Source organism: Orycteropus afer, unplaced genomic scaffold (assembly GCF_000298275.1).
Source record: "Orycteropus afer afer isolate SDZICR_OR568_19922 unplaced genomic scaffold, OryAfe1.0 scaffold00311, whole genome shotgun sequence".
In the NCBI taxonomy this organism is placed as follows: Eukaryota; Metazoa; Chordata; class Mammalia; order Tubulidentata; family Orycteropodidae; genus Orycteropus; species Orycteropus afer.
In genome coordinates this window covers 2,728,025-2,753,507 of record NW_006921898.1, presented here as the reverse complement: position 1 = coordinate 2,753,507, position 25,483 = coordinate 2,728,025, and the positions used below count along the sequence as shown (strand labels likewise).

The following is a 25,483-nucleotide window of genomic DNA, read 5'->3' as shown; positions in this document are numbered from 1 at the left end:
AAAAAAAAAAAAAAAAAGAATTCCTGGGTGGTTGGTCCAACAGTTAGAGATTAAAATTTTCAGTTGCTAACCCAAAGGTTGACTGTTTGAGTCTACCCAGAAGTGCCTCCATAGAAAGGCCTGGCAATTTACTTTTGAAAAATCAACCACTGAAAACTCTATGGAGCAGTTTTACTCTGACACACATGGTATCACCATGAGTTGGAGGCAATTTACACACACACACACACACACATACACACAGTGTACATTAGGGTTCCCTTCCTTCTACTTTGATTCTATGGGTTCTGACAAACAGAAACAAACTCGGTATCCAACATTAAATTATCAGAGAGAATAGTTTCACTACCCTAAAGATCCCTTGTGTTCCACCTATTCATTCCTCTCCCACTCTGAATCTCTGGCAACACTGATCTTTTTACTGTCTCTATGGTTTTGCCTTTCCAGAAGGCAAATGTATAGAATCATACATTACTTAGCCTTTTCATACTGGCTTCTTTCCTATAGCAACATAACACTTAGGTTTCTCCATGTCCTTTCATGACTTGATAGCTCATTTCTTTTTATCACTGGATAACATTTCATTGAATGGATGTGTATGTTTGCTTATCCATTTACTTATTTAAGGACATCTTGCTTGTTTCCAATTTTTGGCAATTATGAATATAGCAGCTATAAACACTCACATGCAGGTTTTTGTGTGGATGTAACATTTGAACTCATTTTGGTAAATACTGAGCATGACTGCAGGATTATACGGCAAGGCAACATTTAGCTTTGTAAGAAACTGCCAAACTATCTTCCAATGTACCATTTTGCATGATTGAGTTTATTTTCTGAAAAGCATTTTTGTGTTCTGATCAGAGATAATCAGCATAATCTACTCAGATGTATCACTAAATTGGGTAACCTACTAGTCTGCTATTTTGTCTGTCAAAAGCCCAAACTCTGACCCTTACCTTTAAGACCCTGAACACAGATGGCCAAGTCCACTGGAACACAGGAGCCATCACAGTCTCCTCTGGCCTGCCATTCAGCAAGCAGCTAAGCATCCTCAGCTTCAACTGAGACAGAAAGGGAGCATAGTATCTATAGTTAATGCCTTGGAAACATTCTGCTTCAAGTGACAGCATAGCTACAAGACTTCAAAGATGAGATGCAAAACTTAACAGTGACTTCTGCTATGTCAATTAGTCACCAACCAGTATAGTCCCATGATAGCAGGAAGTGAAATGGAAAAAGGAAGTTCTTTGCTTCTGATTCACCTTTAACAAGAGAGGCTTCCAATTCCTAGATACTGTGTTGAACCTACAGAAGTATATGCTGGGGGCAATAAATCAGTTACAAATTACTCCAAAGCCTTAAACTTTACAGAGGCCTTATTAGTATACAATGGAGGTCAGGAACCATACCAGCAGGTCTGGCCCAGCCCATTTTGGAACACAGCCACACCCATTTGTGCATGTGCTGTCCAGGGCTGCTTCTGCATTGTTGTAACAGCAGAATTGAGTACTTGCAACTGAAACTGTAAGACCCACAAATCCTAAAATGCTTACTATCTAGCCCTATGCAGAGAATGTCTGCCAATACCTGGTACACAACCTTGTTTTACCCGCTCTTCTCCCCAACTGAAATCCAGTGGTGATGTGATCAGCTGCTTGGGTGGCTTTGCTAAGCTTACTACGGGAAAGTTGACAGGTTTCATGCTAAAGGGGCAGCGGGGAGTGCCAACACTGAACAACAAATTGATAACAGGAAAGTAGATGCTACGTCTGTAATTTAGGAGGGGTTAGAATATATCTCTCACAAAACAATATGGTCTCATTTCCCATCAACCAGCCTACAAGCTGAATCAGAGGAGGCCAACCCACAAATGATGGAGTCTTGCATACAAAACAATAAAGGAAGCACCTACAGTAAGAAGCACTCCAAACAGAGACTTGTGAAATGAACCCAGCCTCCCGGCCAGGCTCCACAAGCCTCAGGGTGAACCACCATGAATGCTGTTGCCTGGTAACCAATTTTCCAGGGTATACCTCCAACTCTCTTTCTCCATGAACATGTCAGGCATAATCAAGCTGTCTCATTCATCTATCAGTATTCAAATTTAGCAACCATTACCCATAATATAATTTGAACAAGAAAGAGATCAAACCTGACTTTTGATAAATATGAGTTCATATCATATACGCCCTTACAACAACAACAAGGAACATATTCTTACTCACAGCTCTAACTGCTCAGTGAAAAGGCACAAGGCTGAAAATGAACACAACTACCTGAGAAAAGGCAGGAGAAAATCCTGGGAATGAACAATACTCAGAAACACAAGTTTTCCAACACAGTGTAATTTCAAAATCGAAGAGTCAAGAATTCCTATGTTCAAAAGACCAGGAGAAAAAGCCTGCATCTTTCTTCTGTCCTGGAAGAGGATGACTATGTTGCAACTGGACATATCACAGCCCTTGTGTTTAAATATGACACTACTGTTTGTCCCCTACCCTGCTTCATACAATCGGCAGGCAGGCGAATAATCTGACCGAGGAGGACGTAAAACCTCTCTTCCACAAGTAAACAGCTGTGCAGGATCTCACATAATATAGCTTTGTGCTTTGGGCAAATCCTTTAATATCTCTAAGCCTCAGGGATTTTTTTTTTTTCCATCTGTAAAATGAATGGCTCTTATAGAGTTCCTTTTAATAAGATAATTCTAGCTCTACAATTATACCTGTGTAACTCATTATACTACGCGCAACATAAAAATGGCATGCATCAACAAGTCCTTACTTCATTTCCTGATATACTTCTCCACCTACTCTTTGATCACAAAGTCACTGACAACAAATTGGGCAAGAGTGTGTAGCTCTTGATGGAACTCTACTGGTGCAGTGGTTAAGTCGTTCACCTGCTAACCAAAAGGTCAGTGGTTTGAACCCACCAGTCACTCAATGGGAGAAAAATGAGGCAGTTGGCATCTGTAAATATTTACAATCTTGGAAACTCTATAGGGCAGTTCTACTCTGTCCTATAAGGTCAACATCAGTTGGAACTGACTTGACAACAATGGGTGGTGTAGCTCTTGAAGTCAGTTTCAGTGAAATTGTGTTGTTGTTATTGTTAGCTGCTACTGAGTCTATTCCAAATCATGGCAATTTCACGTACATAGAACAGAACTGATCAATCAGGAAGGAGCCCTGGTGGTGCACTGCCTAAGTGCTTGATTACTAACCAGAGGGTTAGCAATTTGAACCACCAGCCACATCCCCAGAAGAAAGATGAGGCAATCTGCTTCCACAAAGATTTACAGCCTTGGAAACCCTATGGGGCAGTTCTACTCTGTCCTATAGGCTTGCTGTGAGTTAGCATTGACTCAATGACAACAGGCTTGGTGTTTATAGGGTTTTCAAGGCTGTGACCTTTCAGAAGCAGATCGCCAGGCCTTACTTTCAAGGTGCCTCTGGGTGGACTGTGAACGACCAGCCTTCTGGCTAGTAGTCAAGCACTTAACGATTTGTACCACCCAGCGACTCCTAAAAATGGTTTACCTGGATTTAATGGATCAAAAGGAACTATTCTAACAGTGTGCTTTTCATTCATGGAAAAGATACTTCCTTCTGGAGGTGAAATCCTGAGATCTGGGTTCAAAATCTTAGCAGGGACCTTGGGAAAATGCTGAAAAGATTACAGTAAGGAGATCTTTTAGGAGCCATTTATCAGTGCCTGTAATACAAAGTTGGAGTCCCTGGGTGGTGCAAATGTTAAACGCTTAACTACTAACCAAAAGGTTGAACAGTTCAAACCCACCCAGAGGCACCTTGCAAGACAGGTCTGGTGGCCTGCTTCTGAAAAGCCACAGACAGCACTGAAAAGCCTATGGAGTCCTAGAACAACAGAGGAAGAAGAGTGAGGAATAGGAGGAGGCTATGGAATGTGTAGCTAATTGCCTTCATGAACAACTGCCTCCTTTACCATGAAATCTGAAGAACTGGATGATACCTGGTTACCATTACTAAACATTTTGATCAAAAATCTCACCAAAGAATCATGACCAAAAGGGAGAAAATGCAGAACAGAATTCCAAATTCTCACGGATTTCAGACTTTCTGGAGCCACAGAGGATGGATGAATTCCTGAAGCTGCTGCCCTAAGATAATCTTTAAACCTGAAACCAGAAATACCCACTGAAGTTTTCTTAAAACGAAACAAGAATTTAGCTTAACTAGTTAAAAAAAAGGTCTGCTTAAGCATCATGCTCTTTTAAGAACTATGTACTGGATCCAACTGACAACAGCAATTCAAAAGATTAGATAGGAACCTTAGAGGATAGTGTGTTTATGCTAATGAGGGAGGAACAACTCAGAAAAGAAGGGTAAGAACGGTTGCACAATTTTAAGAATGTAATCAGTGGCACTAAATTGTACACGTAGAAACTGTTGAACTGGTGTATGTTTGCCTATGTATAGTCTCAACAACATCAAATAAATCTTGAAGGGGAAGAAAAAAACCCTCTGGAGCAGTTCTAGATGTGTAGTTGGGGTTGCCATGAGTCAGAATTGACTTGACAGCAATTAACAAGCAGCAGCAAGCAATACAAAATGTGTGCATGTCTGTGGGTATATATGTGGAATGGGGGGGGTTCCTCTGTCCTAGAAACTTATGGGTCAAAGAATAGTATGCAGATTTGGTAATCCCATTCTCCTCTCAGAAATATGGAAAGACAAAGGGGATACTGTGAGTTGAGGGGAGAAGAAAAATATATGAGTCTGGTGGCTCCAGATCTCCTGAATGAGAAGTTGTGGAGAAGACTCATTGAATCTGGGGAGTCTGTCCAACTGGCAGAACCCTATTGAATCTCACAGGAAAAGAACTGCCTTAGCCCTTGGGCTCTGGTAGCTCAGAGGAAAGGAGATGAAACCAACCACTGGGAAGACGAGATGTGAGCCTCCGGGGGGACATACCTCTCTTCCTTATGCCATAGGTTCCTAAGAAGTCTTGCATTACCATTTTCCTAACCTTTAAGATAAGATGATTTTCCAAGCCAAATGACCATTGTTTTTATTCTGATAGGAGAATAATATTCAGTTGGATTCATAATCCAAGGTCCAAAGTCAGGCTTCAGGGGAATTGCCCTCAAAACAGAAAGCAGAAGTTTGCAAGTATGTAATTATGTGCACTTTTCTGGGTTCACAGTTTTCAGATTTTTAGAGGTTCGATTCAACATAGGTGTAGAATATGATAAAAACAGATGATCTTTTTCTGTTAAGTTTCTATTCAACTATCCAACAGGCTCCCAACTAGCTTGTTTCCAAAAAGAAAATTAAGCCTAAATTCAAGACTTGACACTAAAATTTGAGACTGTGGCATGCCTCGTAATATTCACTTCCACACACTCCTAATATGTTGTTAAAGATGAGCATGTTGACCTGAAGTAGATTAATTCACATTGCAAAGCTGACATCAGTTCAGTCATTATCTGTGGTAGAAAGGCAACAAGAGAAAAGGAAAGAACACCTGATCCAGAGCACTGAAACTAGGAATGTAGTCTTTGTTGCTGTTGTCAGGTGCCATAAAATCGGTTCCAACTCAAAGCAGCCCAATGTACAACAGAAAGAAAAACTGCCGAGTCCTGTGCCATCCTCACAATCATTGCTATGTTTGAGCCCACTGTTGTAGCCACTGTGCCAATCCATCTCATTGAACGTTTTTCTCATTCTCACTGACCCTCCACCTTGCCAAGCATGGTGTCATTTTTGGCAATTTCCAATTTTCCTAGACTCATACTTCATTTGTACTACACTCCAATTATTAATAGGTGTTTGCAGCTGTTTCTTCTCATTTTGAATCCTCCTGTTGTTAGGTGCCATCAAGTCAGCTCTGGCTCATAGCAACCCTATGTACAACAGAATGAGATAGTGAGTCTTAGCGATACCTAATTCAGTCTGTGACCACTGACTAGTCCCTTGTGTTATCCATCTGTAAAATGCAGGCTACTGAAGGCAATTAACATTTGCTCAGATAATATCTCCCAAAATTCATCAGACGCTAAAATAAATTCAAAATGGTAAGATGAACACATGCATTCTTCTCCATTCTCTCTGGCAATTTCATTAAGTTATTATTAATAAATATCTACTGTTTATTGAGCATTTACTACATGACTATTTTAAGTGTACTAACTAATGGAATCCTCAACACTCTTATCAGGTAGGGACTAACATGATCCCCATTTTACAGATCAAGAAACTGAATCACTGAGTATTTAAGAACTTGACCAAGCTTTCACAGCTAGTAAGTGGCAGAGCCAGGATTCAAATCCAGGCAGTTTAGTTCAAGACTGTCATAACTACCTCTCAGAATGACAATCACCAAAAGCAAAGTCACTGACGTCAAGTTGTTTATGACTCATAATGACCCCTCCTTGGGTTTCCAAGGCGGTAACTCTTGAAAGTAGATTGCCCAGTCTTTCTTCTGAGGAGTGGCTGGTGGATTTGAACCATCAGCCTTCTGGTTAGCAGTCAAATGCCTTAGGCAATGGAAAACTAGTTTACTCTGTATATTTTCACTCAAACCACAATAAAAAATAAACAACAAAAAATGTATACATAAGAATCACCTGGGGATCTATTAGAATCGCCTAGTGATCTAGTTGAACTGTAAGTTCTTTATGCAGAAAAGTAAATTCTCAGCAGGGGGTCAAACTGTATAGAACTGGTTCAAAGCCCTGCTCTACTCATCCCAAGTATTACTGACATGACTACATCATTCTTCTGCTTACACATCTCTAGCAGCCTTGACATCTCCCATCACGTAATCACTGCTGACAAAATCTCTCCTTTATTCTTGTTCCTTCCTCTGCCTCCTTCAGTCCAGCTCATTTTTCTCAATCCCCTTGGCTCCTCTCACTGGCCTGAAAAGATCTTTGCCCCTCTCAGATCACTTCACTCCTCTCCTGGAAAACTAACTTCCTTCAGGAGGGGTTTAGGTCAGATATTGTACAAAGAATACCACAAATATCCTCACTTAATCTTCATACTAATACTGAGAATTAGGAATCACCCCTATTTTTACATTTGTTAATCGAGGCTTAGAAAGATTAAGTAAAATTGCCCAAGGTTACAACTAGGATTTTAATCCAAATCTTTCTGTCTCCAAACCCACACTCTTAGCCATTCTATTCTAGTGCCTCCAGAAGGCTGAGTCAAATAAGTGGAAGGGAAGTTTCCTTAACCATGTAGATAGGTTTTTTGTTTCTGTCTTCCTCTTTTTTGGTGGGGGTCAAGAGTCTTCCAATCGAAGCACAACAAGGGCACGGGCTTGCAGCATCATCTCCCCACCTGGAGGGCTTGCCATACGGCTCAGACACTGGGCAAGGAGAAATACAACACGCCTCTCCAGCAGGTATGGCTCCAGATCACAGAAGGGACACTGGGTCTTGAGACAAGAATGCTGGTGAGGAACTGGCAGTTAAGAGAGCCCTTCCCTACTGATGTCAGAACCCCTCTCTACACAGCTGACAAGCCCAGCCTCTGAGACCTTTGCAGTAGGGGTGGCGTAAGGGGAGAGATTTCCAATGAGACATCAAAAGATTTCCAGATCGGGTTCTGAACACTCCTAAGAGCAAGACAATAATCTAAAACTCTAGGCCAGGCAATGACTACAAGAAGTTTACGCCTCAACAAGAGCACAATCACCTTCAAAGGGCACCAAAACGTGTTTATGAAAATAAGAGAAGATGCTTCCGTAGTGCCCATCAGAATGCACAGCCAGCCACCGCCCCTTCTTCCACAGAGAGGTTGCAAGTCCATTTTCTCTTCGCTGTGTGACAGAATAGGGAGGCGCGCACTCCAATGTCTCCCACTCCACGGGCCTAAGTCGCGCACCTCCTCACGTTCCTTCCAAGGGCTGAGGAGCTGTCCCTCATCTCCTTTCCACAGGACCTAATTCCTCTCCTCCCACGCACCGCATCTCTCTCTCCCTGAACCGGGTCCCTCTCAAACCTTCTCACCCCAAACTTACCCACTCAACCTCACCCCCACCGTCCCTCTCTCCCCCCGGCTCGGCTCCACTCCCCTCAGCTCCGTTCCGCCCAGTCTGCGGTACCTTGAGCGTCACGTCGCATAGCTTGCCCTGCCGCCGGATCTCCTCCATGACGCCGTAGCCGCGACTAGGCAACTCGGACACGGAGAAGTGTACCAGATCCTCCAGCTCCTCCGCGCCGTCCTCCACCATCTTCCCCGGCTGCCTTGACTGCGCAGGCCTGGCCGGCTGTCTCAACACTAGGTTGGGCGGGGCGAGGGAGTGCGCCAGCGGCAGCTTTGAGTGCGGGGCTGCAGCCGGACGGGCCTACGCGGCCACCGTAGTAGGCAGGCTCCACTGAGCCGGAAGCCTGGCCGCCCCGCTTCCTGGTTTATAGGCAGCCTTCGTTCCCTTGCTGCCCTGACCCTGGCTTCTCGCTTGCAGCTGCTGCGGTCTTCTTGGGTCAATAGGTGCCATCTTCCGTCTTCCAATTCGGCCTGCCCTAACCTGTATCCTCGGCCAAGGACAGACAACTTTATTTCCGCCACCAGCCAAGACTTCCGGAATCTCCGGAAACGGCTCGTTGCTATGGCGACTGTGTACACAACCCGTCAGCTACGTGTGGGACATCCAGGTCGCGTGCAGGGCTTCGGTCGCTGCAGCTGCCTCTGTCACGCTCCGGCCTTGCGAGCGGTGAGCAGGGGCCGCGCGCCGCGGGGGGTTAGAGAGAAGGGAGGCTGGACAGGAGTTTGCGCCCGCGTGACGCGCAGCGGCGGGGGTCTGAACATCTTTCCCCGCCCCGGAGTTCTCGGGCTTAACTCGCTTGTTTGTGAAACGGGGGCAGTCAGCGCGGCATCGCGGGGACCTCTTCAGTCAGGCCATGATTTGGGGTGTTTGGAGCTAACGTTCCTTTGGCCTCGCGAGGGTTCTACCTCGGGCCTGAGGCTTAGGCGGCGTAAGGTGGGGGAACCAGAAGTCATCTGGACTTCTGCAGTCGTCGGCTTTCAAACTGGAAGGGGCTGCAGGATCGCCACTGCGGGTCCTTCGCTTTACGGATGAGGAAGCCGCTCCAGAGAAGGACGGGAATGGGTCCAAGATCCACTGCCGCTTGGCCTCTAGACAGGGGTCTGGTACGTTGAGAGAGAGAAGAGACTCTGGTTCTGCCTGGATCCATATCTGTGTTTAGCGCAAGGCTGGGTGAGGTTAGGTCGTGGTTCTGGGTTTAGCTGCTGCTGCCACCAAGGTAGTTATGAGAATACCTAGTGAGGAACCTTGATCTGGACATGAGACTTCTGGTGGAGCGCTGAAAGATAGGGACCTGCCTGGAGCCTATGGCTTGAGCCACCAGTCACTCCCTCTGCTCTTGTTGAGCTTTTAGTAGTTTTAGGTCGCAAGTTTGTTCATTCTCACCTCAGAAACAAACAGGAGGAAACTGAGAGCCTTGCAGAACGGAGGACTCCTGGTGGCCCTTCTGAGGCTTACCTTACTACACCAGAAATACTCAAGGTTGTGCCCACTAGGTAGGGATGTTCCCCACAAGGTCGTGAGGGGGAAGGACACGACTAAAAGGGAGAGTGTGGTGAGGGACTGAAGAAGGTTTCTTGAAAGTGGAGGGTAGAAACCAAGCATCCTCCTGGAAGGGCTGTGGGCCCAGGGGTTGGAGGTGATCTGGAAGGGGAGTTGACACTTGCTTCTTGGAATGGTCTGGATGTGAGAATAAATCACTCTTTCAGTAGTGACAGAAGATGGACGCACACATGGAGATTCAACCACCCTCTGACTTCCAGCCATGACCATGACCACCAACTGCCATTTCTTGAGCACCTGTTCTGTCCTGGGCACTATTCTGGATGTTGTGGGGGGATTCAAAAGAGTTAAAAGGCACAGTCCTTGCTTTCAAGCAGCTTGTAATTTAATTTTGGAGCTGAAGCTCATTCAAATGAAGCGGCGTAAGAACAGTAACAAGCAGTATTTCAGTAAGTGCACAATGGCATGGGGTCCCCAAATGTCTGGGTATTGAGGGGCTACTCAGTAGCAGACTGGCAGGCAGGGTGTGGTTAATAGGGAAGGCTTGCTGCATGCCTGGAGCCATGGGTGCGGGCATGGGGAGGGCTTTGGGAAGTGCAGATGGAGTGACTGCATGTGCATGTGGCAAAATGCGGGGCAGAGGAGGGACAAGCTCTAGGGGGAAGATGATGCTTCAGACTGGCCTGTGCTACCCTTGTGCTGTTGGGTGGGAGCTGCAGGGAGAGGTGGCACCTGCCTCCCTTCTTCTGGTACTTGAGCTTCCCTGATTCTTCAGGGTCCCTTTCTGAGGGTACCCTATGCAGCATCTGAAACTTCCTGGGCAGAGAGATGAGCCGTTGGGGTTGTTGTGGGCTGTGGTTCCCAGAACTTTAGAGCTTGGGGGTGAGTGTTTACTTGAACCAAGACATACCTCCCTCCACTCTCAAAAGTGAACTTGGAGATGAGCTTTTCTCTTTGGTTTCCCTGGTTGAAGATGCATTTCTAGAACTCTATTTTGCAGACAAAAATGTTAAAATGTAAATTGGACAGGTCATTATCCTTGCTTACCCTAATACCTTGCAGGTTTATTTTCTAAAAATTGAAAAGTCTCAATGAACTCATGAGGGCTAGGAAAAGACTTTGGTGACATAATTACTTGAGAAATGTAGGAAGCATGCACATACTCTGCAATAGGTAAATATGTATAATGTTATATTTGCTTATTTGATTTGATGTTTGAAGGGCTTATAACAGGAATTTGATTAAAATAAAATAAAGGTTTATTTTGTCCACACCATTGAAACTGTGAACTATCTAACTTACCTATGTAGAAGTAATGCAACTTGAAGATAGTTAATGTGATTTTAAGTGCAAAGCAAGTGGTCACCGTAAGTTGTATCTAGAAATGTGGAGGGATATTAGTATTTAAAAAATCTAGAATTGCCTTTGGTAACACTCATTGAATTTCTCTTATATAATACATGCAAAATGTTAACATTTAAAAAATTTAATGTGCTTTTAAAATTAATTTAAAAACTAAGGAAAAATTTCTGTTATGCATGACTTTTTTTTACAGTAAAAGTCTTGAAAATTAAAAAAAATATATTAAACTTCATGTCAGTTTATTTCTGACAGTGCTTTGCATAGTACAAGCAAGCTACTTTTCCCTTATTAACTGTGTTGATACTACTGTCTAATTTGAAGGTGAAGTTAAGTTAGCTTCCTGTGCCTCATGTTCCCTTAACTCTCTTCATAAATTCAGCAAATTCCTTTGCTGGTTGTGTTTTTCTCTAAAGTGTTTTGAGAGGTTTTTTTTAAGCCTCAACTCCTTTATCCTGCCCCATGGAAATTTTAAGGGGCAGAGACCTCATTTCTTATTGAACTACTTCAGCCCTGACAGGGAGATCCAAAGAAAAATCTGTGATGCAGCACATATCCTGCCCCTGGGTCTTTTCTCTATTCACAGTCTGTTTTTACATTGTGGATCACTACTGTTAAATGGGTTTTTAACATTTTTTTTTTTGTTGTTGTTGTTATTCTCTTGGTTCTCTAAAAGTGAAATTATTGAAGCTTGAGAGACCAGTCTCAGGATGACCATAAACTACTTGATAATATTATTAAAATTATAAAAAGAACAAAAAATCTAAAACATTAGATGGATTGTAGAAAGAAAATTTTATTTATGTAAAAGTAGCAATCTTGGAACAATTTAAAACTATGTTAATTTGCCCCAAGTGTTGAACAATAAGGTTATTTAGTATATTTTATAGACCTTTATCTTGTTTTCTAAAATGACTTAGCTAGATTTAATACCTAAGGCATTTGACTGCTAACCAGAGGCTGGAGGTTCAAGTCCACGAGCCACTCCTTGGAAGGAAGACGAGGCAATCTACTTCCATAGTGATACCACCTCAGAAAACCAAGGAGGGGTCGCTGTGAGTTGGATTTGACTTGACAGCAGTGAGTATGGTTTGAGATTTAACACAGTTAATGATGATTACAGGTTGATTTTTATTTAGCTTGCTTTGGAACTCTTGGCATTTTCTCTCAATATTTTATCCTTTGTCATTAGTATAAATAATGAGATACCTGAAAAGCTGATTTTTAAGTTCCCCTTAAAGCAATTAAAATCAGTGCAATTATCACTTCCACCTAATAATTCTTTTTTGTTTCTCCATTCTCTGTTGATACTAGAACCAAAATTTGCTGTCTAATTAGTATTAAATGTTTTTACACAGGCACTCTCAAGACAGGGACCTAGTGTGCTTTGACCAGTGGGGCTGATACCCAATAAAATATGAGAATTGTGATGCAATTCAATTTTTAAAAATCTTTATAAAATGTTTCAGTTAGAAAAGATCTTGGAGATCAATTAACCTTCTATTAATGCAACAATCCCTTTTGTAGGTATTTATGGTTTTTACCTCGAGAAGATCTTTTCCATCATGAGACAGCTTTCAATATTAGGAAAGTCATTTAGTGAAATCTGACTCCCCATTGCTTCTATCTATAAGCTCTCATCCTGAACCATGAAGTCACATCAAATGTATTTAACATATTTTATTATACATAGTAGCTATTTTTAATAGTATAAATGAGGAAAAACAAATGCAGTCAGTTCTCGTTATTCATGGTAGTTGTTTGTAATGCCACAAACACTGAATTAGTATATCCTAGGGAATATATGGGTTTAGGTCCATATATGAGCCTCTGGTCATATTTTCATCAACTGATCAATACATAGCCTTATCTAACACACATTTTCTCCATAAGGCACATTTAGTACACTAGATGATAGCATTTATTATATATATTTTTTTAATTTTCAAGACTTTTACTGTAAAAAAAGTCATGCATAACAGAAATTTTTCCTTAGTTTTTTAATGATTTTTTAAAAGCACATTAAATTTTTTAAATGTTAACATTTTGCATGTATTATATAAGAGAAATTCAACGAGTGTTACCAAAGGCAATTTTAGATTTTTTAAATACTAATATCCCTCCATATTTCTAGATACAACTTATGGTGACCACTTGCTTTGCACTTAAAATCATATTAACTTCTTACATTTAGTACACTAGATGATAGCACTATACGTGGGGACCCTTTTAAACAGTGAATTGCCAAGTAAAAGCACAAAAATGCAAAAAACATTGCACTAAATAGACTGCAAAAATGATGCTTCTTTACAGTTCCCTTAACTTTCTTCATAAATTCAACACATTTTTGAGAGCTGAAATAGGAAGGCAGAGTGTCACCTTGTTCTTCTTCAACTGGGAATTTGTATATCGGGCAACTCAAATTGTTTACTGCCCTGTGTATGTCTGCAAATGACTGCAAAAGAGCCATGAGTATTGATTTGAGGTTACAAATAAATTTTAGTGAGTAGGTGAATTCACAAATAGAGAATCCATGAATAATGAGGATCAACTATATATGTGTGACTACCCAAAAACAAATGATGAGAACATAGCTAGTTTGGTAGAGAGGAAGAGAAGATAGGAGACTGTCTGTGATTTTCCTTCCAATGGAGTGGCAGACAAGAAAGATTTGATTATGGCCTAGATTTAATGTACTTTAGGGGATATATTTCTGATCTTTTTAGGCTAATGGAGGTAGAGATGGAGGTGCTGAATCTGAGGTAAGTATGTTAAGAAAAGAAAAAATACTTTTAATGCTTTGGATAGTGCTTTAGAGGAAAATATAGTAAATAAGGCAAAATGTAAGACTCAGATGTAGAACATTTCTGGAAACCACATCTAAGATTAGGCCACTAAAGAAGGCATCCTTTCTGCTTTGTATTCTGGTCTCTGTGGGGTCATTAGTGGAAAATATGAAGCAACCCATGAAGTAGGAAGTACACATACTTGCTAAGTAGTGTTCTGTGGGTAGAGCACTAAAATGCCAAGGGGTGAAAAAAAAACCAGACCCTAACAGGATAGGAAGAAAAGGATTGCATATCACTCTTTTCTGCTGTAATGAGCCACACCTCCCCTTCTGATGGTTGTTTGATGAAAACGACTGAAAATTTCTTTGTTCTCTTCTCTTCAGCTAGAATGAGTACTAGGAAAAAAGTTCATGCATTTGTCCGAGTCAAACCTACTGATGACTTTGCTCATGAAATTATCAAATATGGAGATGACAACAAAGTAAGTGCAATGTGTTTGCCTTCACCTGCAAGGGCTTCTCTCTGTCCCATTTAGTTACCAACCTTGTAACCTTGTTTCCATACAACTGCTGAAGGATCAACACAGAATTCAAGTCCAAACCACTCCCCTTACACACACACACACACACACAATTTTATTGATGAGGGAGCTCATGTTGTTAAGTGCCGTCTAGTCGGCCTGACTCATAGGGACCCCTCCTTGGGTTTCCCAGGCAGTATCACTATGGAAGTAGATCGCCCAACCTTCTGAGGAGTGGCTAGTGGGTTTGAACCACCAGCCTTCTGGTTAGCAGTCAAGTGCCTTAGGCAGTATGCTACCAGAGCTCCTAGGGGGCTCATAAAGTTACCATTTTGAACTGACATTTTAGTTAATAAGTTTACCTTTAAATATCACTGTGGTGGAAAAAACTGACACTTATACATACTTATAAAACTTTGTGGTAAACAGATCTTCCATTTACATAATCTCCCAAAACAAAAAACAAGCCCACTGCCATCTAGTCGATTCTGACTCATAGTGATCCCATTGGGTTTCCCAGGTGATAAATCTTTATGCAAGTAGATTGGCCTATCTTCCTTCCACAGAGTGGCTGGTGGGTTAACAGTCAGATGCCTTAGGCATTGTGCTACCAGCATAATAAGAATGCCTTGAGTTGATCACTGTTAAACTTACCAAAACAGTGGGGGAACTTCTTATCGAGAACTAGAAAGATTTATCTGTTCCTGTGTCCTCAACACTGCCCTGAGAACCCTTCTGAAACCTCTGACAGGCTTAGATAATAAGAGACAACGTGAGAATGTTAGATATTTTCATTTAGCAAATGTTTGTGGGCCCATATAGGCAACATTGACATAGTCTTTAAAGGAAGAATTCAAGGGCAAGCTATTTAAGCCTCAAAGGTTCAGGCAGTCAGAAATGAGTTCATTGTAACCCTGTGAAAGGTGTCCTCCTAGACCTGGTTTCTAGAAACACAAGAGCATTTGATGTGTGAGAACAACTGAGCACCTCTCACCATGTCTTAATTTTTCTGCATGTGACAATGTCTTGTCTCTTGGATTAGGACAGCCGGTGTAACATTTTGACAACAATCTGTTTACAGTAGAAATCCTCATCAAGAAGACTGAAATCTGCCAATGAATTTATCCAGTAAATCCTTAAGCTAGCTATTTCACAATGCCTTACCGAGGGCCATGTGTCTGAAAACCCACTGATTACAAATAGGTCAGATACTCTGAATTTACTCTGATACCAGTGAGTAACTGTGCTGAGAATTCCAGAGTCTTTCTCTGGCTATTATTTCATCCTTTCTCACATTGTCCCATAGCATGTGTATGGAAGTAGGAAATCACAGCAGTTCAGAACTTGAAGGGGGGGGGGGACCTCACTGTCAGTCACCAGAGAGATGAGGCTCCAACCTCCTGTTCTCTTCAACCTAATTTAAGGCCTTCTTGTGCTGACTGAATATATCTAAATCTTGTTTAATAAAAATATAATCAATTTTCTCAACTCCTTATCATAGGTAAGACATATCCTGTAAACTAGGATGCAAGGTACTGAAACCAGGAAGTGCTTCAGTCTCCTGATCTATCCACCATCAGGGATTTTGTGGCCTCTGCAGGAGCTCTCTTCTCCCATCCCAAAGATTTCAGCCCACATATGGGAGTCCCTGTTCTTCCTAAAGTTCACTTCTTTTATCTCCTATAGGTCAGGCCTCAGCTCTTAGTGATTTTTAAAAATCATATTTCTTAACAAATAACTTCTTTTCTGTCTCTCTTTCTTCCTTAGAGCATTGATATTCACTTAAAGAAAGATACTCGGAGAGGAGTTGTCAATAACCAGCAGACAGACTGGTCATTCAAGCTGGATGGAGTTCTCCATGACGCTTCTCAGGACTTGGTTTATGAGACAGTCGCAAAGGATGTGGTTTCTCAAGCCCTGGATGGCTATAATGGTAATTTCGTTAATTAACTGTTGCCTTACTTAAGAACCTGCAGAACTTCGCCCAGAGGAAGAGGTGCAGGTATTCTGTGGTGAATAAAATAAAATATAACCTTATTTACTAACATTTGTTTGTTTACTTGTCTGTCTCCATGTTCTTATGGTGAAAAACTGACTATTTGCTTGGGGATGTTGTAGGCATAGTATGATCTGATATCCTGGGATACTACCTTCATAGGAAGATTAAATGAGCCTAGCTCACTATAAGTCATGGGGGTTCAACTATTATCATGTCCTAAACCCCTCAAATATTAGTTTTGAAGCTGTGCCTTTGTGATAAGTTTGATAGGGTATGAACATTTTTCTCTCAGCTGCCTGCTGTGTGCTATTTCTTTTCGTTCTGTCAACATGCTCAGTCTACTACTATTCATAATCTAGTACAGGATTATTTACATATATCATTAAAAACTTGAGTAGAGTTTGACTTTCTTAGCAAATTAAGAATGGTACTGGGAAATTTTTACAATCTAAGTTTTTTTTTTTTTTTTAAATAGAAATTGCCCTTAAAAGAATACATCACAGTTTGTAGACTTTGCCCATCTGCTGGCTGCTGTCTAGAATGTATTTTGCTATTAGCAAGCCAAGTTTTAGGTCTTCTGTTCAAAAGTCTGTGGAGTATGGATGCCCAAACATTGTGATTTATCCCACTGGTGATAATATAGGAGGTCCCAATAACCTAAAGGAGCTCTGGTGGCACAGTGCCTAAGGCATTTGACTGCTAACCAGAAGGTTGGCAGTTCAAAGCCACTAACTACTCCGTGGAAGGAAGACTGGGCAATCTATTTCCCTAAAGATTTACCACCTCAGAAACTCAAAGAGGGTTGCTGTGAGTCAGAATCGACTAGATGGCAATGAGTTTATTGACCCAAGGATATTCTCGTTGGTTTTTATGACTCCCTGAGGAAATGGGACCCGGAGGAGGTAGAGGCAGAGGAATTAAGGGCCAGGGAGGTTAAGAGAGTCTTGGGCACAGGACATTGAGGAACCATCAATGGGCTCTGAGTCCAAGCCAGGGGCTAATTTCAACTGAAGTGACTTCCTCCTGCTAGTTTGTAAAGAGATACTATTTCTAGCCCCAACTCAGATGCTGATGTTAGGACTCCTCCTATAAAATCTCCTAGTACAAGGAATTAGATCATCCATGTGGCAAAGGCAAACACTGATTTCCCTTGCCCAGCATTGGCAGGTCTGCTGGGTAAATATCCAGAAGCAGCCTGAAATTTGGGACCTGGCACAGGATCCTCAAGTCAGGGGGAAGAGCAGGTGAGAACTGGAGTCCAGGGTAACTAGTTTGTGTCCCAGGGCTAGTGGTGATGACAGACTATAGTATGTGAGAGGTGCACCTGAAAGCCTCCGTAGGGTGGCCAGTGAGATGAGACCCGATTAAGGTCTGATTGTGGTGGTCTTGTTTTTAGAAGTTGGATTAGACCAACCAGCAACCCAGTTTAGTCCTGTAGGAGCTTGTAGTCTATGAATAATTTTCACTATTGGCAGGAAAAGGCTAGTTCTGAAACACTTGAGGTTCACAGCCTTGTTAAAGGACTAGAGGCCAGTGCTCTAGTCTTCCTCCTCATCTTTAGGAAAAGTTCCAGTTTTTCTGTTTCCTGAGATTTCCTTCCATCATCAGAAGCTCTAGGGCCAGATCCTCTCTCAGTAAAGGGAACAGAAGAGCAAAGAGTGGACCACAAATTCAGGGCAGATGCCCATGTTTTGCCTCTTCATTTTTCTCCTTGTTCCCTGCTCACCCACCTTCTACAATGACAGGAATTCTTGATGTTCTTGGCTACTTCCGCTGGCCCCCTTCATGTCAGGGTCCTCTACCTTGCTCTGGACCTCCAAGGAATAGCATCCTGGGGGGATGGGAGAGCTGTCCTTGAAACTATTTTCCTGGATGTCACGGAGGTATTTTGAAATGTTTGCAGGCACCATCATGTGTTATGGCCAGACAGGAGCCGGCAAGACATACACCATGACCGGGGCAACTGAGAATTACAGGCACCGGGGGATCCTCCCTCGTGCTCTGCAGCAGGTAGAAGTGGGCCCACGGGTGGGATGCCACACAGGTCCTTTCTCTCTACCATAGATCTTGCTGACCCCAGACCAGCTACTAGCTACCCTCTCCGAGGAGTCGGAGCCTATACAGGAGATAGGGTATACACAGCTGGGGAGGAGGGAGTGGGCAGGGCCTGAAGTCTCTGGAAACAGAGAGTTCCAGGGTTTCAGCCTCTGACCCACACCCATGCTGAGTCTGTTTCCTCATTTGTGAAAGAAAGCACTGGACATGCTAACTGGCCTCCTGCTGCTCCATGAGTCTGTGATCCTATAATTAAGGATTTGCAAGTTGTTTCTTGGTGTTAATGAGGGAGTTGTGGATCCTGCAGAGCTTCCTTATGGCTTCCCATGTCTTCTTCCACAGCCCCTGAAAGTGCAGACCAGGGAAGAGGAAGGTACCACGTGAGCTGTCAGGACTGGCTCAGCCCTGGGGGTCTAGGACGTGTGACTGAAGATAGAACAGAAGGGCCTTCCTTTGGGGTTCGATAGCCTTGGTTCTCTGAGGACTCTCTCGTTGGACTCAGGAAACGAAAGACCTTCCCTTAATGCCATCTTAAAGTTTTACTGCACTGGCCTATAAAAAAGTATAGACCACATAAATAATTTTGAATTTTCCAGTCACTACATTTAAGAACATAAAAATGAACAGGTGAAGTTAATTTAAATAAAATACTATCCCAGTATGCCTAAAATGGGAGCTCTGGTAGCGTAGTGCCTAAGCATTTGTGACGGTTCAAACCCATCAGTCACTCCTCGGAAGGAAGATGGAGGAATCTACTGTAGTGATACTGCCTCGGAAACCCAAGGAAGGGTCGCTATGCGTCGAGTCTGACTCGATAGCACATAACAACAACAACCATAACAATAACAACATGCCTAAAATATCACTTTAATGTGTAGTCAATAAAACCATTATTGATGAGATAATTTACATTCTTGTTCTTGTATTAAGTCTCTGAAATCTAGAGTGCATTTTAAACTTACAACATATCAATTTAGACATTAAATATTCATCAGAGATACTTGATCTGTATTTAGATTTCATAAAATTTACATTTGAAAAAATAGAGTCACATAACCAAGTTGTTCCAAACAAATGTTTACCAGTAACTGAATCAAGTTTCAGTTTTTAAATTTAAATTTAATTCCAATTAAATAAAATTCCGTTTCTCTTTCACACTAGCCACTTTTCAAGTGCTCAGTAGCCACCTATAGCTAGTGTGTCCCATATTTAACACCACAGGTCTAGACTGTTAAAACAAGGTGGGACCTCAAATATTGATAGATGAGAAAATTAAGGTCCGGAGAGGAGACAGGACCAGTCCAAAGTCACCTGATGATAAGTACCGAGGAGGCTACCAGCCATCAAGAAGGTTGAATTCTAGCTTGGCTTCTAGTGGGAGTTCTGGTAGCATAGTGCCTAAGGCATTTGACTGCTAACCCAAAGGCTGGTGGTTCAAACCCACCAGCCACTCCTTGGACAGAAGACTGGACAATCTACTTCTGTAGAGATACTGCCTTGGAAATCCAAGGAGGTGTTGCTATGAGTCGGATCTGATTCAACAGGAGTGAGTTTGGGGTTTGGTTTTTTTTTGGTTTCTACTCTTATTAGCTTAGTGACCATACACAAATAGTTGTATTACATGGAGCCTTCTACAAATGGGTACTGCCCCTGCTCTGCCTCCCTCACGGTAGGGTTATGAGGATGGAATTACGTAATGGATAGGAAAGAGGCTTGTAAGTGCTGAGACCCCAGACAAATGAGAAGTCTGTACCCCCGAGTCCTCTCCACTCATGGCTCTACTTCTTGGCACTGTATAAGTATTAATCTGTAAGTCAGAGCTCAAAAAATCTACACAATGATTTTAAAAACAAAAGGAAACTACAAAATGATAATAAATATCTCTTGATATGCCAATAATAATAATTCTTGTTGATGATGGCCACCACACCACCTAGATTGCACATTCTTTTAGAACAAGGATTATCACATACCTCTGGTGGTTGGAGTTCTGCTCTTGGTGACTACTGTCCAATCTTCCATCTAGGTTTTTAGGATGATTGAAGAACGCCCCACACATGCCATTACTGTGCGTGTTTCCTACCTGGAAATCTATAATGAGACCCTGTTTGATCTTCTGTCCACTCTGCCCTATGTTGGACCCACAGACACTCCAATGACCATCGTGGAAAACCAGCAAGGGGTCTTCATTAAGGGCTTGTCAGTCCACCTCACAAGTCAGGAGGAGGATGCATTCAGCCTCCTTTTTGAGGTGAGATGATCAATTATAAGGATTTCTTACTCTTTCTACCCTTTTCTCCTATATATCTGTTTCCCCTTTTCCTCCTCCTTCTCTTCTCTCCCTGCCTCACTCTTAGTGTTCTGTTTACTTTGATAATCAAAATGGAAATTAATAAAATGGCAAACATTAGGGAGGAAGTGGGAAGAGTGTTGTTACATCATGGGGATTGCAATCAGTGTTACAAAATGAAATGTCTACAAATTGTTAAATGGAACGCATTTTGCGCTGTAAACTGTCACCCAAATCACAATAAAAAGGAAAAAGAAAAAATTAATATATGCTCATTTAAAAAGTTAAGATAATACTGAAAAAATATAGGAACAAAAATATTCACTCAATCTATTTTCTACAATAAGGAAACAATAATGTCTATTTTGGCTCATCATTTCAGTTTTATTTCCTGTGCAGTTTTTTCTTTATATAGTTGAAATTGTTCATGTCCCTTTTTTTTTCAGTAGACATTAAACCATGAGCATTTGTAGTATTAAAAAAAAATTAGAATTAATGTCCTTAAGATATCAAAACCAGAGAAACCAAAGCCACTGCCATTGAGTCAATTCCAATTGATAGTGACCCTGTAAGACAGAGTAGAACTGCACCATAGGATTTCCAAACCTGTAAATCTTTATGGAAACAGACTGCCTAATCTTTCTCCACGGAGCAGATGGTGGGTTCGAACTGCCAACCATTTGGTTAGCAGCCTAGTGTTTTAACCACAGATCCAGCAGAACTCCTTTAATATATCAAGAGCTCTTGATAAGTTATCTGACATACATACATATACATATATTATTGTTGTTATGTGCCATCGAGTTGGACCCGACTCAAAGCGACCCCTCCACATATACCGGACTCATAGTGACCCCTCCACATATACATGTATACCAAAGAAACAAACTTACTACTGTTGAGTCAGTTCAACTCATAGCTGCTACTCCTTGGGTTTCTGAGGCAGTATCTCTATGGAAGTAGATTGCCCAACTTTCCTTCTGAGGAGTGGCTGGTGGGTTTGCACCTCCAGCCTTCTGGTTAACAGTCAAATGCCTTAGGCACTATGTCACCAGAGCTTCTCCATATATGTATATATGTATATACACACATACATATGGTACATCTAGCTACATAACATATACATATATATTTATTTATGTATATATATACATTAAGAGATTGGGAAGAAGAATGGGGTCATCCACTTCTGAAAAACTTGGCCAGTGAAAACCTTAGCATTGAAACACTGTTTGATATATTACTGGAAAACTTTATGAATAGCCCTGAAACATTGTCTAATATGGTGCCAGAAGATGAGCCCCTCAAGTTTGAAGACACTCAAAATAGTGGGGAAGAGCTGCCTCTTCAGAGTAAGTCGATCTTAATGATGTGGATGGAGTAAAGCTTTTGGAACCTCCATTTGCTGATGGGGCATGACTCAAAATGGAAAGAAACAGCTGCAAACATCCATTAATAATCAGAACGTGGAATGTATGAAGTATGAATCTAGGAAAATTGGAAGTTGTCAAAAATGAAATGGACTGCATAAAGATCAATATCCTAGGCATTGTTGTTGTTGTTGTTATGTGCCATCGAGTCAAACCTGACTCATAGCGACCCCTCCTTGGGTTTCTGAGGCAGTATCACTATGGAAGTAGGATTGTCCAACCTTCCTTCCAAGGAGTGGCTGGTGGGTTTGAACCACCAGCCGTCTGGTTAGCAGGCAAGTGTCTTAGCCACTATGCTACCAGAGCTCCCATCCTAGGCATTAGTGAGCTGAAATGTACAGATTTTGGCCATTATGAAATCAGACAATCATATGGTCTACTATGCCAGGAATGACAAATTGAAGAGGATGGCATCACATTCATCATCGCAAAGAATGTTTCAATATCTATCCTGAAGTACAGTGCTGTCATGACAGAATAATATCCTTAAGCCTACAAGGAAGACCAATTAATACTTCTATTATGCAAATTTACACACCAACCACTAAAGCCAAAGATGTAGAATTGAAGATATTTACCAACTTCTGCAGTTTAAAATTGACCAAACATGCAATCAAGATGTATTGATAATTATTGGTCTTTGGAATGCAATAGTTAGGGGTTCGTTGGACTTCCTGAATGGATATATTCTCATATTTCATCATACCAGGAAAATTTTCTTCCAACAAATCTTCGACAGTTTTCTCTGGTTTTATTTTTCTCTTCCTGTTCTGGAATTCCAATTACATGTAGGTTATTCCTTTTCATGGTATCCCACATGAACCTTAGGCTTTCTTCATTTTGTTTTGATCTTTTTTCTGATTTATCCATTTCCAAAGAAGTGTTCAGGTATTTGTCTTCAGTCTCCCTAATTCTGTCTTCCATTGATTCAATTCTGCTCCTTTGTCCATTCAATGTCTTATCTATTTCTGAAAATTTGGTATTAATCTTCTGGATTTCTGTGTATAGATTTTGTATCATTTCTCATTTATTTTGTTATTTTGTTCTTGTATTGTCTTTCAAAATTGTTCTAGGGTTTTGTCTGTGTTTTCCTTGCTCTGTCTCAATTCATTGAAGGTACCTAAATATAATTCTTTTGAATTCTTTATCAGGGAGTTCCAATGCTTCATCTTCCTCAGGGATGTGTTTTGGGTCTGTATCCTGGTCTCTTGTTTCTCCTGCTTTATCTTGCTTTTTGTGTAGACTGTGATACTCTGTTGTCTCTGAGGCATTGTGACGTTTTTGTGTTTATATTTAATTGGTGATTGTATGTTGGAGGGGAGGTCTGGTAGTGTAGTGCCTAAGGCACTTGACTGCTAATCGGAAGGCTGGTGGTTCAAACCCACCAGCCACACCTCAGAAGGAAGGTTGGGCAATCTACTTCCATAGTAATACCGCCTCGGAAACCCAAGGAGGCGTCACTATGAGTTGGGTCTGACTCGAGGGCAAATAACAACAACAACATGTTGGAGTGACTTGCCCACAATTTTCGTTTTCTTTGTATGTTGTCTACACAAACAGGGTACTGTGCTCCTCTATTCATTAGCAGATAGCACTTAAACACTCACCACCTGTCTCCTTTTGTGTTGTCAGCCTCTTGTGTGTCCCTGCCGGCCTTGGCAAACAGAGCCTATTCTTAGGCACCTGGAATCTGAATGAGAATGCTATCATCACTTTAAATATCCAAAATGGCTGCCGTGTGTAAACAATCAAAATGGCTGCACCCTCTGGACTGTGGAAAGTCAACAGCTCAGGTTGTCTCCCTCCTTGCTGTTTTCCTTCCTAGTCATAGGCCACCAGCGCAGTTGCCCCTGCAGCCCTTGGTGACCAGGGTTGATCTTTAGGTCAATTCTCAGGTCCCAACACCACTTGGAAATATTCAGGCTGTTGGTCCATCAGAGTAGCTGACAGTCCGCAGCTCTGACCATTTCTGTACTCACTGTTTTCATTCAGGTTTTTCTACTAGTTGGTGCCTAATCCACTTCTGCATAGTTCCTTTCAAAGCTCAGGGCTCCAGGATTATTTTCTGTATCTCTGTCAATTGTTTTTTCTTTTCTTTGTTGAAGAGGGTCTGTGTCACTTGTCTGCCTATCTCTCCATCTTACCAGAAGTCCTGGAATGCAATAGTTAGAAATGAAGAATAATTACTGGTCTTTGGAAAATATGGCCTTGATGATAGAAATGATGCTGAAGATCGCATGATAGAATTTTGCAAGACCAATGACCTATTCATTTCAAATACCTTTTTTCAACATAAATAGCAGCTATACATGTGGATGTTGCCAAATAGAATACACAGGAATCACATTGACTACATCTGTGGGAAGAGGCAATGGAGAAGATCAATATCTTTAGCCAAACAAGGCCAGGAGCTGACTGTGGAGCAGACCATCAGTTGCTCATATGCAAAGTCAGGTTGAAGCTGAAGAAAATTGAAACAAGTCCACAGGAGCCAAAATATGACCTTGATTATATCCCAACCTGAATTTAGAGACCATCTGAAGAATAAATTTGATGCATTGGACACCAGTGACCGAAAACCAGATGAGTTGTGGGATGACATCAAGAACATCATCCATGAAGAAAGCAAAAGGTCATTAAAAAGACAGGAAAGGGAGACTTCCAGCAAAATGGCAAAATAGACAGATGATCTACACAGACCCTTTACAACAAAGAAATGAGAAACCAATTGAAACAGATACAGAAGATAATTCTGGAACCCTGATCTTTGGAGGGAAGGATAAAGGAGTGGATTAGATACCAACAAGTAGAAGAACCTAAATGAAAACAGTGAATAGGGAGACAAATGGAGCTGTGATGCTAGGTATTTCTGACAGCATGGATAATTTGAATATTGACAAGTGGCATTTCATTTCAGGCAGTAACCTAAGAATTGTCTCTGCTCACCAAAGACACACGGGAAACTGCATTGGTGGCTGACAACTAGAAAGGAAAGCAGTGAAGAAGGAGACAGGCAGAGCTATGAACTGCCAGCAGTCCTGAGGGTGCAGCCATTTTGAATATTTGCAGGTGGCATTCTAATCTGGGAAGGAAGCTAAGGATAGGCTTCACTTGCCGAGGACAGCATGGGCAACATCATTGGAGGCTGATGACTAGAAAGGTGTAATATTCTCCTTGTTACTCTTATACTCCACATCCTCTTGGTGAGCAGAGATGTGGCCATCCCCCGCCCTCCACCCACCTCTTGACTGGCAGGAATTCTATCCCAGTCCCCGTGTGCCTTGTGCCTTGACAGAGCCTGGGTGCACTGTCCCATACCACCAATTTTGTTGTTGTTTGTTTTTATTCTTTTTTCTCTTTCCCTTCCTGGGTTCTTTTTTTTTTTTTTTTCCTTTTTCGGATTCCTTCTTTTTTCTTTCCATTCTTTCCATTCCTTGATTTTTTTGTTGTTGTTGCAGTTTTTCATTTATTTTTGCTATTCTTTTGCTCTTTTCTCTC

At 41.8% G+C, this 25,483-nt stretch overlaps 2 protein-coding genes across 2 annotated transcripts in view; one reads left to right on the top strand and one right to left on the bottom strand.

Annotated features, from left to right (window-relative positions):
- KLHL18 (kelch like family member 18) overlaps window positions 1-8,229 on the bottom strand; it is a 94,457-nt gene extending 86,228 nt beyond the window's left edge. Inside the window, exon 1 of the mRNA XM_007951756.2 lies at window positions 8,101-8,229. Coding sequence (XP_007949947.1) covers window positions 8,101-8,229 — 129 coding nt within the window. The remainder of the gene's footprint in view (window positions 1-8,100) is intronic.
- A 1,576-nt stretch (window positions 8,230-9,805) lies between these two features.
- Window positions 9,806-25,483, top strand: part of KIF9 (kinesin family member 9) — a 67,254-nt gene continuing 51,576 nt past the window's right edge. Inside the window, exons 1-5 of the mRNA XM_042782422.1 lie at window positions 9,806-9,992; window positions 14,075-14,172; window positions 15,979-16,144; window positions 18,114-18,220; window positions 20,292-20,516. Of these exons, the coding sequence (XP_042638356.1) occupies window positions 9,806-9,992; window positions 14,075-14,172; window positions 15,979-16,144; window positions 18,114-18,220; window positions 20,292-20,516 (783 nt within the window). The remainder of the gene's footprint in view (window positions 9,993-14,074; window positions 14,173-15,978; window positions 16,145-18,113; window positions 18,221-20,291; window positions 20,517-25,483) is intronic.